Source organism: Lotus japonicus, chromosome 1 (assembly GCF_012489685.1).
Source record: "Lotus japonicus ecotype B-129 chromosome 1, LjGifu_v1.2".
Lineage (NCBI taxonomy): Eukaryota > Viridiplantae > Streptophyta > Magnoliopsida > Fabales > Fabaceae > Lotus > Lotus japonicus.
Window position 1 is genome coordinate 17,122,768 of NC_080041.1, and position 18,446 is coordinate 17,141,213.

Below are 18,446 nucleotides of genomic sequence, written 5' to 3' on the forward strand. Positions count from 1 at the left end.
AATACTTAGTTGTTACTAAGTGTGTGAAGTGATGGATGGTGTTAGTAGGTTTTTTTAAGCATTTTTAATGCTGTTTTTTTACTGCTAAGTCTGTCCTGAATTTTGCATTATGGGGGGGGGTGTTGGAAGTTAATACAAAATTAGTAGTTAGGGTTAGGCATTAATTAAGTGAGTAATTAATGCTTTAATCATTAGTCTTGATATAGTTAGAATGTGTTGACTATATAAGGGTCAATGTGTATTGAATGCACAACAGAAAATCAATAGAATCAATTTCCTCCCACTTTAACTCTCCCCTTACTTTCTCTCTCAAATCACACATAGTTTGTTCTCTTTCAAACCCAACAACCAAGTGAGTAGGTGTAGTGGTTCAGCTAGTACTTCATCCTTTAAGTAAGTAGTTGGAGATTTGAATCTCAGCTCTTACGAATAGAGAAAACCCATTACTCAGCCCCTTACCGCTTAGTGCGTTGACCGTGGGACGAGGAATTAATCTCATAGCTGTCGGCTGTGGATACCGTAATCAAAAACCGAAAGTTTCTGCGTCATTTAATCTTATGAAATGTCAATACCCTGTAGTCTGTCTTTAATTTCGAGTTTCTGCGCAATTTAATCTTATCATGATATGACAAGTCTATCTCTCAAAAAAAAAAAAAAAAGAGAGATCGAAGTCTAAATCACGAACATGTGTTTGATTTGTTTTGTCACGTGTGGGTCATTGTGTATTGGACGTATTTTTCTCTCTTAAGATGCCCCAAGTCAATATGTAGAGAGGGGAATCCGTGTTTAGGTATGACTACTTCAATTCATATTTAAAGCAAAATAAACTCTTTACTCCCCAAATCCATTTTTTTTATAAGCCATGTAAAATATATATTGAAGAGGAGTAAAAAATGTACTTCAACCCAATACAAAAAATAAATTAAACTCTAGAAAAGCTATAAATGAAAAGCTTGATAAATAGCGACAAAAACCCCTCCTTTGAGGATAGACAATAGAAAATTGTCTCATTGAAATCTTATAGAGAAGTGGCAGATATGATTGTTAATGTGATAAAGAAAAAAAATTGATACAAAAAGAAAAAATAAGTCCAGATCCTATTACCATTCACTGAGAAATTGATTTATTTATCACGAAAATAGTCCCCAAGTATTACTTGATGGCAAATATTAATGGTTTACTTAAATTGCACTTGAGTTAGTTAACTATGTTCAGTTATGACTGTTGGGATCATAAATCTTATGTGATCATTTTACGTTCCTTTCATTATTCCTCCAATCAAATTATGAAATGTTAATTAAAAAATATTTGTATGAAAGTTATAATCTTATATGAGTGATTTTTAAATGACTTGTCATCACAGTTTCATTAGCTGCGGAGATAATGAGATTAAAAAGAGGTTAGAGGTCTGCAGCCAGTGATGGATCCAGGACCTGAGGTCAGCAGGTTTGGACTGGGCGAGCCCCTAGAGGGGCAACGCCCAGCATGTAGCCCGCCCCGAGGCGAGGCCCTGGCCTTAAGTTGGGCCTTGGCCTCGGAGGCCCAATTGGCCCAATAGGTAGTGCCCAAGCTCTATAAATAGGAGGTAGTTACCAATTGTAAAGGACTTTTGGCTCACTTTATGAAATAACACATGAAATTCAGTATTATTATTCTCTCTCTAGCACATTCTTCCACTCTTTAGGTACTATCCCTTCTTTCAATGTTCATTCCCAGAACATTTGGCGCCGTCTGTGGGGAAGATAAACTTTCTACTCTCATTCACGTGGATTGATTGTGCAAGAAGCTATCTCTGATTACGATCAGGCAATTCTCTAATTTTCCGATTCTGATTCCGTGGCCGGCGTTCGTTTTTCGATCGAGTTTGCGTTGTTCTTGTTTGGATGGAGACTCGACGCAGGAAGCAGCATCATTCACCGGTGCGACAGCGAATCTCGCCGCCTCGACGGCCTCATCGAGTTGTCCTGGATTCTCCGATACGAACGGCAGGAGTACAGGCTACACGCACTTCTGTGCCGCCTTCTCCTCCTCCATCACCACCACCTCCTCCATCGCCTTCGCAGATCGGATCTCAGGAGCGCTCACCAGAGAATTCACCTGCTCCGGAGCAACAACCGGCGGTGACACAGGAGCAATGGCGCCATCTGATGCGCAGCATTGGCAACATCCAGCAGCGGAATGAGCATCTACAGGCTCAGTTGGATTTCTACCGCCGCGAGCAACAGGACGATGGAAGCAGAGAAGCGGATTCCGTAGCTGAGTTTCGTCCGTTCTCGGAGGATGTTGAGAGTGTGGCGATTCCAGATAACATGAAAACGTTAGTTCTGGATTCTTACAGTGGAGATTCTGATCCAAAGGATCATCTTCTGTATTTCAACACGAAGATGGTGATAATTGCGGCGTCAGATGCGGTGAAGTGCAGGATGTTTCCATCGACGTTCAAATCGACGGCGATGGCATGGTTCACAACTTTGCCGCGCGGATCGATTTCGAATTTCAGAGACTTCTCATCTAAGTTTCTAGTGCAATTCTCGGCGAATAAGAATCAGCCGATAACAATCAATGACCTATACAATATTCGCCAGCAGGAAGGAGAGTCACTAAAGGAGTACATGGCAAGGTACAGCGCTGCGTCGGTCAAGGTAGAGGACGAGGAGCCTCGAGCCTGTGCTCTAGTATTCAAAAATGGTTTGTTACCGGGAGGGTTGAACAGCAAGTTGACACGCAAGCCGGCACGTTCGATGGAAGAGATGCGTGCTCGCGCCAGCACTTATATTCTTGATATAATAATTGCCTTAACTTGTACGGCAAGAAGAGTGCGTTGGTCGGACACAGATGTTATGAAATTGAAACTTCGGATGAAAATCTTGACCCACGTGGCGAGGGGCGAGTGAACAGGCCCACGCCAATTGAGGAGACAAAGGTGCTAAAGTTTGGCGATCGCACTTTGAAGATTGGGACCAGATTGACAGACGAGCAGGAGACGTGCCTGACAAAGCTGCTAGGTGAGAACTTAGATTTGTTTGCTTGGAGCTGCAAGGACATGCCCGGAATTGATCCAAACTTCATCTGCCATCGGTTAGCATTGAATCCAAGTGTCAAGCCAGTTTCACAACTCCGGCGGCGCTTAGGTGGAGACAAGGGGAAGGCGGTACAACAGGAAGTTGACAAGCTGCTGGCGGCAGAATTCATCAGGGAAGTGAAATATCCGACGTGGTTGGCGAACGTCGTGATGGTGAAGAAGGCGAACGGGAAATGGCGGATGTGCGTGGACTACACAGACTTAAATAAGGCGTGCCCCAAGGATTCGTATCCCCTTCCCAGCATTGATGGTCTCGTTGATGGTGCCTCGGGCAACGAACTTCTTAGCCTGATGGATGCTTATTCTGGTTATCATCAAATTCGCATGCACCCGGCAGACGAAGACAAAACGGCTTTCATGACCGCCAGAGTCAATTATTGTTATCGTACGATGCAATTTGGATTAAAGAATGCTGGGGCGACCTACCAAAGGCTGATGGATAGGGTTTTTGCTGGACAGGTGGGGAGAAACATGGAGGTTTACGTTGATGATATGATCGTTAAATCGGTACGTGGATTGGATCATCATCAAGATCTAGAAGAAGCATTTGGCGAGATCAGGAAGCACAACATGCGCCTCAACCCGGAGAAATGCTCTTTTGGTGTTCAGGGTGGCAAGTTTCTAGGATTCATGATCACGTCCAGGGGAATAGAGATAAATCCAGATAAATGCAAGGCGATTCAGCAGATGAAAAGTTCCTCTAATGTAAAAGAGGTTCAACGTTTAACAGGACGTATAGCAGCTCTATCACGATTTTTCCCTATGTCTGGCGATAGATCTTTCCCTTTTTTCAAGTGTCTCCGGAAAAATGTTGCATTCGAGTGGACAGCGGAGTGTGAAGAAGCTTTTATTCACCTCAAAGAACTCCTGTCATCACCGCCGATCTTGTCAAAGCCAATACAGGGACACCTGCTGCACTTATATTTTGCTGTGAGTGATAGTGCTCTGAGTTCTGTGATATTGCAGGAGGTGGATGGCGAGCATCGAATCGTTTATTTTGTTAGCCACACACTCCAGGGCGCAGAGGTCAGATACCAGAAAATCGAGAAGGCGGCATTGGCGGTCCTTGTCACCGCCCGGCGGTTGAGACCTTATTTTCAGAGTTTTCCAGTGAAGGTGCGGACGGATTTGCCCCTAAGACAGGTGTTACAGAAACCGGATTTGTCAGGTAGATTGGTCGCCTGGTCGGTTGAATTGTCCGAATATGGGTTGCAATATGATAAGCGAGGCACGGTTGGCGCACAGTCGCTGGCTGATTTTGTGGTGGAGTTGACCCCATATCGGTTTGAAAGAGTGGACACTCAGTGGACTCTCTTTGTGGATGGATCCTCCAATAGCAGTGGCAGTGGCGCGGGAGTAACGTTGGAGGGACCAGGAGATCTAGTACTAGAACAATCGCTGAAATTCGAGTTCAAGGCCACAAACAACCAGGCAGAGTATGAAGCTCTCATCGCCGGGTTGAAGTTGGCGCGTGAAGTAAAGATCGGAAGTTTGTTGATAAGAATGGACTCGCAATTGGTGGAGAACCAAGTGAAGGACACTTTCCAGGTCAAAGATCCCAATCTGATCAAGTACCTCGAGCGAGTGCGATATTTGATGATACTTTTTCAAGAGGTTGTAGTAGAGTATGTTCCTCGGGATGAAATTCAGCGGGCGGATGCGTTGGCCAAATTGGCGAGCACGCGGAAGCCCGGCAACAACAAAAGTGTGATTCAGGAAACGCTGGCAATCCCCAGCATTGAGGGTGAGCTCATGGCATGTGTGAACAGAGGGGCGACGTGGATGGGACCCATATTATCCATCTTGGCGGGGGACCCGGCGGAAGTGGAGCAATGCACGAAGGAGCAACGGCGAGAAGCGAGCCACTATACTCTCATTGACGGACACTTGTATCGCCGTGGTTTTTCGACGCCATTGCTAAAATGCGTACCGCCGGAAAAATACGAGGCGATAATGTCTGAGGTGCACGAGGGAGTGTGCGCAAGCCACATTGGGGGGGAGATCTTTGGCTTGCAAGGTGTTAAGGGCGGGATTTTACTGGCCCACCCTCAGGAAAGATTGTATGGACTTTGTGAAGCGGTGCAAAAAATGTCAAGTATTTGCTGATTTGTCCAAAGCACCGCCAAAAGAAATGGTAACGATGAGCGCCCCATGGCCTTTCGCCATGTGGGGAGTGGACTTGGTAGGACCTTTTCCGACCGCCAGGTCGCAAATGAGGTTTATATTGGTAGCGGTGGACTACTTCACTAAGTGGATTGAAGCCGAGCCCCTGGCCAAAATAACCTCTGCAAAGATAGTCAACTTTTACTGGAGGCGTATCGTTTGTAGGTTCGGGATCCCAAGGGCGATTGTCTCCGACAACGAGACCCAGTTTTCAAGCAACCAAACAAGGGAATTTTGCAAGGAAATGGGCATACAGATGAGATTCGCCTCTGTGGAGCATCCGCAAACGAACGGGCAAGTAGAATCTGCGAACAGGGTAATTCTGCGTGGACTAAGGCGACGGCTTGAGGAAGCTAAGGGAGCCTGGCTGGATGAGCTCCCAGTGGTACTATGGCCGTACAACACCACTGTGCAATCTACTACAAGAGTAACCCCCTTTAGGATGACCTATGGGGTAGATGCCATGTTGCCGGTGGAGATTTACAATTTTACATGGCGGACTCAGCCGGATTTTGAAGGGGAGAATCAAGCCAATATGGCGATGGAGTTGGACCTTTTGTCCGAAACGCGGGACGAGGCGCACATTCGGGAAACGGCGATGAAGCAGCGCGTGGCTGCCAAGTATAATAGTAGGGTTCGCGTCCGAGACATGCAAGTTGGCGATCTGGTCCTAAAGTGGCGGTCAGGATCCCCGGGAAACAAGCTGACCCGAACTGGGAAGGGCCTTACCGCATTATCAAAGTTCTTGGTACAGGGGCCTATCATTTGGAGGAGCTTGATGGAAGGCGACTACCCAGGTCGTTCAACGGTTTGAACCTGCGCTATTATTACAGTTGATCGTGGGCAAAGGGAATTCGCCGAAGATAGAAATTTTCAATTTCTTTAAAAAAGTGCCTCAAAATTCTCCATTGTAACAAAAGCGTGCTCTTTTTCTCCGAAATGAGTTTTTTAACGAGACGCTCTATCAATAAAACGAAAGTTCATGAAATTCACATCCAAAATTTCAGGGATTCCCTGACGATCGGAATTGCCGATCGATATAAAGAATTACGACGATCACTAGGTGGGACAAGCTTGATCCCCAAAGGGGCTTGCTGGAACCCTGAAGGTGGTGGCGATTCCACAAAGGGCCTTTGACGCCTGGGAATCTCCCCCCGGAAAGTCTGATGTGATCGCCGGTCCCGTAAACGACGTGCTGGGTAAGTCTCGCCAGAATACGACGAGCGCCATAAGCTAGGCAAAAGACTTGGGACCCCCAAATGGCCATTGGGACCCAAGCATCGTAAGCCCCGAGCGGGCGAAGCCCCGGGCGAAGCCCTCAAGAATGGAGGTCGTTTATTCCTTTGTGGAAAACGTCTAAAGTCTTGGCGGTGAAATGCCAAGCAACAAGTCCTAGTTAAAATTAATGCACGAAGTCGTTAGGCGTAATTCAATCATATGACGCGTGAAAAAATAGCGCAAGATATAAGGTCGGCGAATGAATAAGGTGGAAGGCGAGTGCTTGGTATGTTGAGTATCTTATTACTTCGGCGTGTCGGGGCGTTAAACTACGAAATTCATTCTTAAATTTTTTGAAACAATAAGAATGCGGCGACCAAAAAATGTACGACGAAAGCAATCCAACAAATTTACAAAGTATTTGGAGACAATATAAAGCTATGGCGAAGGGTTGTTTATATATAGGAATGACGAAAAATGCATTACAGAAGGCGGTAAAGGCTAAGTAAAATTAAAATTACACTATTCATTATTTCTTTCTTCCTCTCCTGTTTCTTCTTCTTCTTCTTCAGCTGCCGTCCAGAGGTGTTGGTCAATCAGAGGAGTATCGTCAGGACCAACCAGTCCTTCAGCGGTGATCTCTTTCATTACCCCCATAGCGCTGAAATCAAGGTTCGGGAACAAATGCTGGGCCTGGTCTTTGGCGAGGTAGAAACCGCGCTCACGATTGTCATAGGCAATGTCAGCGGCTTGTTCTCTCGCCTCAGCGGCTTTGGCCTTCTCCATCACCAGCTCGTCCTCTAGCCCTTTAATCTTCGTGAGATGGGTGGTAATCTCAGCATCTTTAGTGGCGAGGGCTTCCCCATGAGCTTCGTTTGCCTTCTTGATCTCTTCGGACGTGGTTCGCATCACCGCCTCCATGTCAGACTTCGCCGAAGCCAAGGACTCAGCGGACTTTTTCTCTTGCTCCGCCAGCGCCTTTTTCATTGACTCCAGCTCAGCGTGCAATGCTTTGAGCTCTGACTCCTTAGCAACCAGCATTTCGCCCTTGGCGATCAAGTCCTTCTAAGCTTGGTCTTTTTCCTTTTTGCACGTTTGAAGACTTGCATCGAGGTCATCCGCTTCTTCCTTCATCAGCGCCAGCTGATCCTCCAGTTCGCCGATTTTAATTCCTGTCGTGCCAATCAACTTGTCGGCATGGACTTTGTCTTTTCCCGCCTGCGTCGCCAGTTTGTCGAAGCGCTTTTCCCAAGCAGCGGCGGCTTCTCGATGCTGAGCACTCTCAGCCTTCAACCGCTCAGCTTCAACGGCGGTGGAGTTGAATTTCTCAAACGCGTGGGCGAAAATGCACCCAGCACGTAGAAGACAGGCAAGGGTTTCCTCCTTGGTCTCGTTGATGCCTCGGCTCAACACTTCTTTTTCTATGGCGTCGCGGTTGAGGCTAGTGAGCAAGAACTCTGAGGGCTCAATAGCATTGGGTAGCATGTTGAAGTGGCTGGAAGAACTACTTCTGTTGTCAGGAGCTTGCTCAATCTGGGTTGCCTCGGAAGTAGTGGCGGCACCGGGCGAGAGATTTTCTCCTTGGCGGGGTGGGGGAGACAAGGAACGCTCATCGTTCGTGGGAGGCGGGCTAGGAGGAGTGACATGGCGTAGGGAAGACTTGGGGTTTTCTTTTTCTGTTTCCCTTTCTTTCTCCCCGGCGGCGGCATCGGAGCATGTGTGGGCAGCTGCGGCGCTTATGCCAGCAGTTGAGGGCTGGTCAGCAGTTGTTGTCGTGGCGCCTATGGTGGTAGACTTGGCAGCGGCACCGGTGGCTGTACCAGCGGCAGCAGAATCGAGATTCGTGTCAGTGACAGGTTCAGTGGTCGCAGCGGCGGGAGCTTCGGCGGTAGGAGTCCCGTCAGTAGGGGACTTGGAGCTTGCAGTGGCGGCACCAGAGGCAGCTTTCTTGCCTTTGACCACGGTGGCGGCGGTGGGTTGAGCGCCGGGGTTGGAGGAGCTGGCGGAAGAGCCTTTGACTAGTCTCCTCCTCTTGGGGGCCTGAGCACCCTCGGTTTGGTTCTCGGCACCGCCCCGTTTTTTCCCATCGCCTTCAGTGTTGAACTTCGGGGAAAAGCGGGCCATTCTCCTCTCGCAAGCTTTCAAGAGCTCGGCGTTAGTGAAGTTCATATCTCCTGCAACAAAAAAAAAAGGAAAGGGGAGGGGTTAGTAGCAACATAAGTAATGAGAAGAGATATGGCGATGGCAAAAGTAAATTGACCTAGGTACTTGGGTGTCCTTGAGAGGCGAGCGCCCTCAAGGACTGTTGAGCAGTCAAGGACAGGAAGCGGGGCGAGGAGGTTCAAAAAGGCTTTGTCATTGAGAGACAAAGATTCTTCCGAAGGGTCTGTAATCCTGTTGGGTTTCTCCGTCCAATAAAGAGGAAAAAGGGCAATCCCGTCCCTAAGAGTGAAGGCATCGGGATAAGCAGGGTGAACCGCCACGAGGAAATATCGCCGGGCGAAGGAGGACTTCGCATTACTCTTATGAGGGTTAAGGCACTTACGGCCGGCTCGGGCCTTTAGAGAAATCCACCCTTTATTTTTGATGGACTTGGGGTCAACATCGTAGAGGTAAAAGAAGGTGGAGGGAGATGGGGCGGTGCCAACAGCGGCGCACAAGATCTCAAAGCACCGGATGAAGGCCCAGGCATTGGGGTGAAGTTGGCAAGGAGCCGCGTTGATATCGCGGAGAACGGTCTGAATGAAGGGCGAAAAAGGAAGTCTGACTCCAAGCTCGCCGAACATATACTCATAGGTAAAAAAGAAATGAGATCCCTTTACATCGCCGTCGGCCCTGTGAAGCCAGGGGCGGTCTTCAGTACTGCAGGGCCAAATCCGGAGTTTGGCGTTTAGTTCGTCATCATCAGACAAGCCGCCAAGGCTACTTACGAATTCCACGATAGTCTCCCTATCCTGGAAAACGGAAGGATGGTCAATGGCCTCGTGTGAGGGCGCTATTTGGACTGGAAGGGGCAGGGTTGTGAAAGTTTTTAGTCGATATTGAGGGACCTCCGGGACCTCTAAGCGGAGGCCGCCGGCTGCGGTAGAGTCAGGATCACTCCCAGAAGAAGAGGAGGAGTGATTAGGGGAGTTAGGGTTTGAAGCCATTTTCTATAGTCAAATGAGTGAAAGGGGAAAAAGATGAGTAGAGATATGATGCAGAAATTAGGGAAGGAGGACTCACCGGAGAAGGATGTGTAGAGTGGGTAGCGGAAAGGGTGATAGGCAACGGCACCGGAGCGGAAGTTGGAAGAAGGAGCTTGGTAGGCAATAAGGGAAGTAAAAAGCGGTCTCGGAAAGGGATGATTGTAGGGAAGAAGGGTTTTTATAGGCAGGGGGGAGAAGTTGGAAAGGTGACGCGTGTTGGACACGTGTGGAAGACTGGAAGTCATGATGGTTTTTTGGGGAAGTGGAACGCGTGTGATGGGGTTTATTGCGCACGATGGGACAGTTATGAAAAGTGAAGTGACGGTTCCGAAGAAAGGGGAAAACTGATGTAACTGACGCGTCACGTGGGGCAGTTGGGGATTTGAAAGGTTTTTGAAATAAGTGGAAGCGCGAAAGGCCTCGCCACCATGGAAACCAAACGCCATCGCCTGACAAGTAATGCCAGCATTAAAGTTCAGTCACTCGCCAGGGACATTGCCAGCCCACACTTGGGTGATCAGTACCTGACCAATGCTTGCCACCTTTCTCGCCGGCGAATGGTCGCTCACCTACTCCAACCAATCGCCAGTACGGAGCGATCGTTCTCGCCGCTTGTGGACTTGTGGACTTGTGGACTTGCCGGTTTGGGTTGTTCGCCAAGACCAAAAATGCCTGATTCCTTTTGCTTACGCCATGTTGGCGGCGTAGTCTACTTCTCTTTTCTCAAGCCATGTTGGCAGCTTAGATCCCAGTGTACTATAGGATACATGTAAAGGCATTTAAAAGACACACTTAGCTCTCATACTTCGAGCTCGGTGTCTTGTGGACTAGTGGACTGGGCGAGCCCCTAGAGGGGCAACGCCCAGCATGTAGCCCGCCCCGAGGCGAGGCCCTGGCCTTAAGTTGGGCCTTGGCCTCGGAGGCCCAATTGGCCCAATAGGTAGTGCCCAAGCTCTATAAATAGGAGGTAGTTACCAATTGTAAAGGACTTTTGGCTCACTTTATGAAATAACACATGAAATTCAGTATTCTTATTCTCTCTCTAGCACATTCTTCCACTCTTTAGGTACTATCCCTTCTTTCAATGTTCATTCCCAGAACAAGGTTCAAATTTTTCAAATGAACACATCGGTAAAAATACAATTAAAAACAACTTTAATATGTTTATACATCAGAAATTATAAAAGTCATAGTTGTCCTCTACGTGATTTCATATTCTGAAATCGCTGAACAATAAACTCAGAGACACTGTTATTAAATATATCACTCTAAAATGTGTGTAACTAAACAATCGTTCATCCATGTATCTCCAATTCAGTTACACAACCTATTCTTCACAATATTCATAGCAGAGAAAGCTCTATCTACAGTTACCGTTGCAACATGCAAAATCAGTGTCAATTTCAAAAGAAGATAAACTAGTGGATAAACAACATGTCTTCCTTTTTCAACCAACATCTCTGAATGTTGTTGGAGTCCTTTCAAATGGGTAAATTCATCATTCATACGCATATCGATGATGTAACAATCTAGTGCATCACCAAGCATCACTAAATTAAATGGAGTGAAGTCATGTGGATAAAAACTTGTAAATTTCAATACCTTTGTCTTATCAAAAGCAGAGACCAAATTAGATGGATCCAAAGAACCCAAGCAAATGAGCAATTGAGTATTAATCTCACCAAAACGATAACTAAGTTCTTAAAGTTGCATGTCTATCACGATATAAAATAGTTCAACACGAGAATTGGGAGTGGAAAAAGAAAAACCAAGTCAAAGGGGTGATGGTATGGAAAATTGGGGCAGATTATACATACAGTGTACAACAATCCGTGAAGATCGACGGGCGAGGAGGGTGGTAGGCGTGGCGTGACGGGCGAGGATGAGGAGGGAGGCGCAGTGGACTGGTTTGGTGGCTTGGTGGGTGCTTGGGTAGTTGGGTGGGAGCTTGGGAGGGACTTAGGGTACGCCGTACGCGAGAGAAAAAGATCCAAAGTGATTGAGTGAGAGAGAGTGAGAGGAGTAAGTGGGTGTGGGTATTTGGTGCAAATAGATGCAAAACTTAGTCTACTAGTATAATTTAAAAATTTCAGGGGGTTAAAAAAAATTTATATAGAAAAAAAATTATATAGGGGGTAAGTGCAATTTTTTTTTTGAGGGAGTTCAGATAAACTCGCTGACCTCGGGTCCTGGATTTCAAGATGGAGTAAAAGAGCAACCTAAGTAGTAAGGGGTCGAAGAAGTATTTCTCTGCCAAGTAAGTGTTTAATGTCAATATTTTTACTATGTTCCATTATATTTTTCAAGATTTTGATTATTCTTTTTCTCATCTCAAACTACTTAGAAGACCTTTCTGGTCTCTGGAATTAGTTTATGATTGCATTGTTTACTTCAGAGCTGTCTATTTCCACATTAATGATTTTGATAGCATATGCGCATCCTTCTTCTAAGGGAAATCAGTTTCATCCTATGCCCATTTTTAATCCATCAATATTGTGTGTAATTTTGTTTTGTTTATGTATACATTCATTTGATACTTGTTAGGCCTTTTAGTTCTATGGATGCATACAGTTTATCATTGCTAATTAGTACGATGAATGACAAATTTGTCAAATTAGGATTTTTGGTTTGATGAGTTAATCGGGTAGGGATTATAAAGAAGTTCGTAGCAGTTGAAAACTACCACATTAAATCCTACAATTACTTTCATTTTGTGGTGTTTGTGAAGCCGCCAAAAATGGCCGGGTTATCCATAGTTTTGCATAGGTGTTTGCGGCCATTTAACAACAATATACTAGTCGCTATTATTTTTACTGTGGCGACTTATTATGTCATTACTTTATATAAATAATAGTGTGATGTAAAAATAAACATTAGTGACATTTAAAATATCGTCACAAATATATTAGAAACTTGAGCACTTGTGACGAACGCACATGTGTTGCAGCGGTTTAACTTTGAGTCGGACGGTCAGATGCTGACTTGCGTTAGTGAACTGATATTTAGCGTGTGTTGAAGTCCGACGTGAAATTCACCATGCAACATAGCTACGACATGGCGACATGTAGTGGTGACACTTGGTGAACGTGACGTCGGCCATAATTTACACATAGTTGCCAGTGTACGATGATTGTACGAGCTCGAGGCTTAGCTTTTCGGCTCTGTCCGATGCAAATGTGTCAGGTTGAGCCTCGTTTTTACGAGACCTCACTCTAGCATCGACTTGGTCTAGATGATGCTAATTACCATAGATTTTCCTGCCATGCTTCCTTATAAACCGGTCTCCCCAACAAAAATTCTAATTCATCGTCTTTTCTTACTTTGCCTCTATCCCTCTATCATGGCTCAGTGCTGCGCCGCATCACCCCCTCCCGTGGTCACTCTCCTTCGCCACTATTAGCAGCCTTCGTTCCTCCTCACATATGTCACCTTCCTTCGGCAAAGCTACTTGTTCCATTCTCTTCTGTCCTTCTCCACCACCCTGCCATCTACCTAAGCCACCATACTTGACTTTCTCAGCCTTTCGGCCTTTCCCTCTCTGGTCGCTTCACACCCCCTACTTTTTCCTCCACTTTCTTGCCGTCATGTGTTCCGCAACCTCAATTTGCTGTTGTACGTCACTGTCACTTTAGTAGTTGTCTGGTGCCCAGTGGTGGATGTAGCTTAGAGTGAGGGGGTTCAATGGTTCAATTGAACCCCCTGGAAAAAAAAAATTGCACATAACCCCCCTAGCTATAATAATTATTTATCTTATATAATTTTTTTTTTGAACCCCCTGAAAATTTTAAATTATACTAGTAAACCAAGTTTTGCACCTATTTGCATAAAAAATTCACCTATTTGCACAACTATGACTTGTATAATTTCTGATGTATAAAACATGTTAAAGTTTTTTTAATTATATTTTTACCGATGTGTTCATTTAAAAAATTTGAACCCCTGACCCCGGGTCCTAGATCCGCCACTGCTGGTGCCTATGATCCCTTCCGCTGCCGTCATTTTCGGTGATGTCTGGCCGTTGGCATAATATTCGTCCTACCATCATCCATTTATTTAAAAGGAAGTATTGGTAATGGATTTGGATATCCTGCCTTGAAAATTCCAAGGGTTTCTACAATCATGGTTTTTAAGCGGTCCAGTTTAATAAAAGAAATTAAATTTTAAAAGATAAAATTTATGCATATGATTGTCCTTTTTAGATCTCAACTTTTTGATCTTAATCTAACAGCTCCAAGTTATGACCGGAGCCACTTTATATATGAAATTTTAATACTCCAAGTTATAATACAAGTTTAGCTTATAAAAAAAAATACATAGAATCTTAATCCACTGTAGTAAAAAATTTCAATTATTGATTAAAGTTTATATTAGTAACACAGTAACACGAATGTTTCTGAGGGTTAGCTCAAGTTGTAAGAGTAAGGGGATATAAGAATTGAGTGAGATGAAGGGTGAAGAGCTCAAGGTTCGAAACTTGAGGAGAGACTAATTTACTAACATTACTATTTACCAAGGTTATTAAAACCGGACCAGTGTTTAAACCGGTGAGGGCACTGATTCACGGTTTATTGGTTCAACCGTAATTGAACTGTGGTCCAACCTGTATTACCGCTATTAATTAAATTAATTATTTTAAAATAAATATATAATGTATAAGATAATATTGAATGAAAATAAAATATCCATTACTTTATACTATATTACATAAATAAAACATATGAATCAATAATAATAATATTATGATAAGTTATCAAAAGTAATTAATATTTTTTTTTTGTTTGAACTGATCATTTTATTAATATAGGCCTGCTAACAGTTACCTACTTAGCCAGCTAAGATTTAGGGAACCGAATATCTCTTCACGGTTTATGAGGTAACAAAAAATAATACATCCTTTAATTTACCCACTGTTTTTATTATTTGGTCAACACCCACCGTTTTAATGGCCAATCCCCTTCCTTTCTGTTGTTACTTTTGATTGTCTTGCATTTTATAAAAAATAACATGTTGTCGAAGTAGATGTTGTTACATTTGTCTTTGTGTAGCACATGACATCAGTCCAGTACTTAAAGTACTTATGTGTACCCTGAAAATCTGGTGAAGATTTAATTGTGGTTACTTATGATTCAACTAGTTGTATCTAGTTATTTATTGTGCGATAGTTTAATTGTTGAGACAATCTCTGATTGAGGATGTGTCTGTATTGTGTTAATGGTTGATTTGTTTGTAAACGCAATCATTATTCTGGAAGATTGCGTTTTGATTTGCTGCTGTTGGACTACTTGCTTCAGCCTCTAGAAACCCTAGTGTCGCTGCTGAAGCATACATATATGAAGACCTAAAACATGAAGACTACTGAAGCTTTTGAGAGAAACAAATCAAGTGTTTTAGGATGTTATTTGTGCTAGTCCTTGTGTTCGTTGTGAACAAACCTTGATCATTGATTCTATAAGGCAAGGTTGTGTTATGTATTCTTGAGTGTTAAAACTCTAATTATTGTTGTTCTTACCAACCACTGTGGCAGTGGTTGAGAGAAAGTGAGATGGGCTCTCATACTTAGGTCGATATACTAAGTAGAAATACACTTGGTAGATTAGGAAGAGAACTATGAGCTGTGGTGTTCATGAGTGTCTGTAGTTCCTATATCTTGAGATAATGAATTTCCTTTCTTTGGGTGAAAACCCTGCAGACGTAGATGAAGTTTCACCGAACTGAGTTAACAACTTTGGTGTTGTGCTTTGTTTATTTTATACTAGTATTGTTTATTGTTATTCGATTGTCAAAGCAATTGCTTAAACATCGCGTAGAACATCTGTAATACGAAAACTAGAATTTCACTTTCCCTAATTCTTTTAAATGGCTTAAGCTAAGAATTCTATATTTCCCACTGATCAAACCTTATGGCAATCTGGCTTTTTATCTTCTTCATATTTACAAGATTTCTTCTTCTCTATTTGTAGTGGTCTTATTATTACTTTGAAAACTTCTTCTATTCTTCATAGCACAAAGTTTCTACTGTGAAGATAAACCATTGTTACTAGATCTAACAAATCTCTTTTAGTACTCATAGCAAATGGTAGTAGCGATCACGATTTCAATCAAATAGGATTCATGAATGCACATCTGTCGAAATGAAGCTGATGTGCATCGATGGTGCTTTACTTTTCAGGAGAACCGGTTCAAACCGTGGACCGACCGGTTATGGCCGATTTTACCGATCCTTGATCGGTTCATACGATTTTGATTGGTTTTTAGATCATTCAGTTTCTGAGGCAAGTCATACCGCTAACAAGACCGATTCTAGGTCCTGCCGATCGGACCGGCTGGTCCGATCTGGTCTGGTTGTAATAACCACGCTATTTAGTATTTACTTACAACAAACACGAATATGGGAATCAGATCCGTTAAATCAAAAGTGGGCTCCACATAATTTATTGAATCTCAAATAAATTTCATTCAATAAGAAATCATGTAAAGAATGAAATTATTCATTTTATTGATATGTCGATGTTCTTTTTTTTTGGAAGGAAAATAATGATGTACTCCCTCCGGTCCACAATATAAGCAAAAAACTACTTTTTAGGTTCATTCAATAAATGATGTATCTAGTCATTAAAAAAAGTAGTTTTTTGCTTATATTGTGGACCGGAGGTAGTATAACATAGGCCAGTGTTATCAACACTCATTTTCTTTAAGTATATATACACAAGGATGTATCTAGTGAGAAAGGGTTTCTTATGTGAGAGTGATAGGAGCAACTTTCAGCCTTTTGATTAAAATTGGGCGCTACCCCTCTAGGGGTTGACTGAGGAGCAAGTTCTTGAACAGGGGTTGGTAGGATCAAGAATGTATTGATCCAAAAGGCCTCAACCTCCGACGGATCGAGGGGCACTCCGCCAGCGGCAAAGGATTCCGATGACTCCCCCGACATTGATTCTTGTCATGGGGGAGGGGTCGTATGAGGATTTTGAGGTTTGGTTCTGGTGTGGCGTTACTGGGACATGTTGAGGGGGATGAGGGGAACTTGAAAATTCAAAAATAAACACAAAGGACGAGGAAGGGGGACTCAGCAGGAAGAGAAGTGAACAAATGGTAGAGGTAAGGGTGGATCGCGACGGCGCCGGAGCGAAGGTTTGCTGGAAGAGATTAGAGAGGAGAAAAGTGGAGGTTTCTAAAGTGGCAAATGATGAGGAAGCAGGGTTTTTATAGGAAGAGGGTGACTGTTGGCATAGAGCGCGTGGGAATCGCGTGTAGTATGTGGAAGGTCGTGCCCCATGATGACGAATGGAAATGATTACCTTGGGGGAACGTGACTCCTTGGGAAGAGCAGGCGGCGCATTAGAGGGGAAGTTATTGTGCATAATTGGCCCAAATCCGATGATTCAACCTTTAATGTGACATGATGTGACGTTTCGAGAAGAGAAGTTAAGATCTCAAGAGATGCGCTGACTTTTCCACTTCTTGCAACGTGTCAGCGTGCCAGCGAGAAAACTCGCCACTTGGGCACTTGTGCACTTGTGGACTTGTAAAGGGCGTCCGCTCTACGCTTTCAAATACCATGTTGGTGACTTATATCTCGCATGTACCTTAGCATAATTAGAGTTAGGTGGTTATGTAGTTCTTTAAGACATACTTAGCTCTCATGCTTCGATCTCAGTGTCTTGCAGACTCGTGGACTGACGAGCCCCTAGAGGGGCAGCGCCCAGTATCCTGCCCGTCTCGCGACGGGTCCTACGGCTAGTAGGCAGGGCTTTGTGTAACCAGGCCCATACGGCCCATTAGGGGTATTAGCACATGGAGGCCCAACTCAACCTCTATAGGTAGCGGTTACCAAATGTAGGGGACTTTTTGCTCATTTGTTCAATACACATGAAATTCAATAACCCTCTCTCTCTAGTGCAATCTCTCTCTACACTCTAGGAGTTACCCTCTCTCTCTCTCAATGTTCCTAGCAGGAATAAAAATAAGTGGCTGAAATTAATACACATTTAAAATAAGTCATGTGCCTCTTTTGTCTCTGGACTCTAACTTCTGATATTAGTGCTAAGAACATGTGACAATACGGACCCACATAAAAAGTGTTAAGAATTACTCCCTCCGTTCCTAAATATAAGACCTATTCCAAAAAATTGCGCTTATTAAGAAAGCACTTAATGTGACTAATTAGAGTATTGGTTTTCTAAAAATGCATACATTCTTCCCTATTTACCCTTTGTTATTTTCTCTCACCAATAATCATTGCATTTATATCAAAAGTCATAGTTAGTTGGATTAGTAGTAATTAATGGTAGGTGGTAACTTTGGAATTGAAAACATATAATTAATGTGAGGGATAAATATGGAAGAGTACAAAACATTTTGCTAGATTATTGTAAGAGGTCTTATATTTAGGAACATGAAAATTTTGAAACTAGGTCTTATAATTAGGAACGGAGGGAGTAAGAACTAAGAACTAACATTGGAGATGCTCTTTGACATTTCTAAATCGTCTAACACCAGAAAGAATTGCAAATTCTATTTCCTCTTCCTATTGAATGTATAATGCATCACTTCATCCGATCCAAAAAGTGAAAAGAAAATATTAAATAACTCGCTAGATCCTTGTTAATATTCTATTCCAGTGGCTGCCATTTAGCTCTTGAAACACAAATTGGAAGACATGGTCCGCTTGGACGTCCTCAACTCGCAGAATGTTGGAGAAAGTTGAACAAATGAAAATAGGATTCGTGATTTGGGAATACTGAGTCTACAGAGGCGCACATGAGATAGTTAAAAATCATTCCTCTCACTCTCAC

The 18,446-nt window shown here is 43.8% G+C and overlaps 1 protein-coding gene across 1 annotated transcript; it reads right to left on the bottom strand.

The window, feature by feature from the left end:
• Positions 1–6,787: 6,787 nt before the first annotated feature.
• Positions 6,788–8,587, bottom strand: LOC130728422 (uncharacterized). Its single transcript, XM_057579890.1, has 2 exons — positions 7,744–8,587; positions 6,788–6,792 (listed from the first exon to the last, which is right to left on the bottom strand). Exons 1-2 carry the CDS (start codon positions 8,585–8,587, stop codon positions 6,788–6,790), a joined length of 849 nt encoding a protein of 282 aa, XP_057435873.1.
• Between the last annotated feature and the right edge of the window lie 9,859 nt (positions 8,588–18,446).

Bases quoted from the DNA above. Each gene is read 5' to 3' on its own strand.
- LOC130728422 (XM_057579890.1), bottom strand. From the start codon at position 8,587: ATGGCCCGCTTTTCCCCGAAGTTCAACACTGAAGGCGATGGGAAAAAA.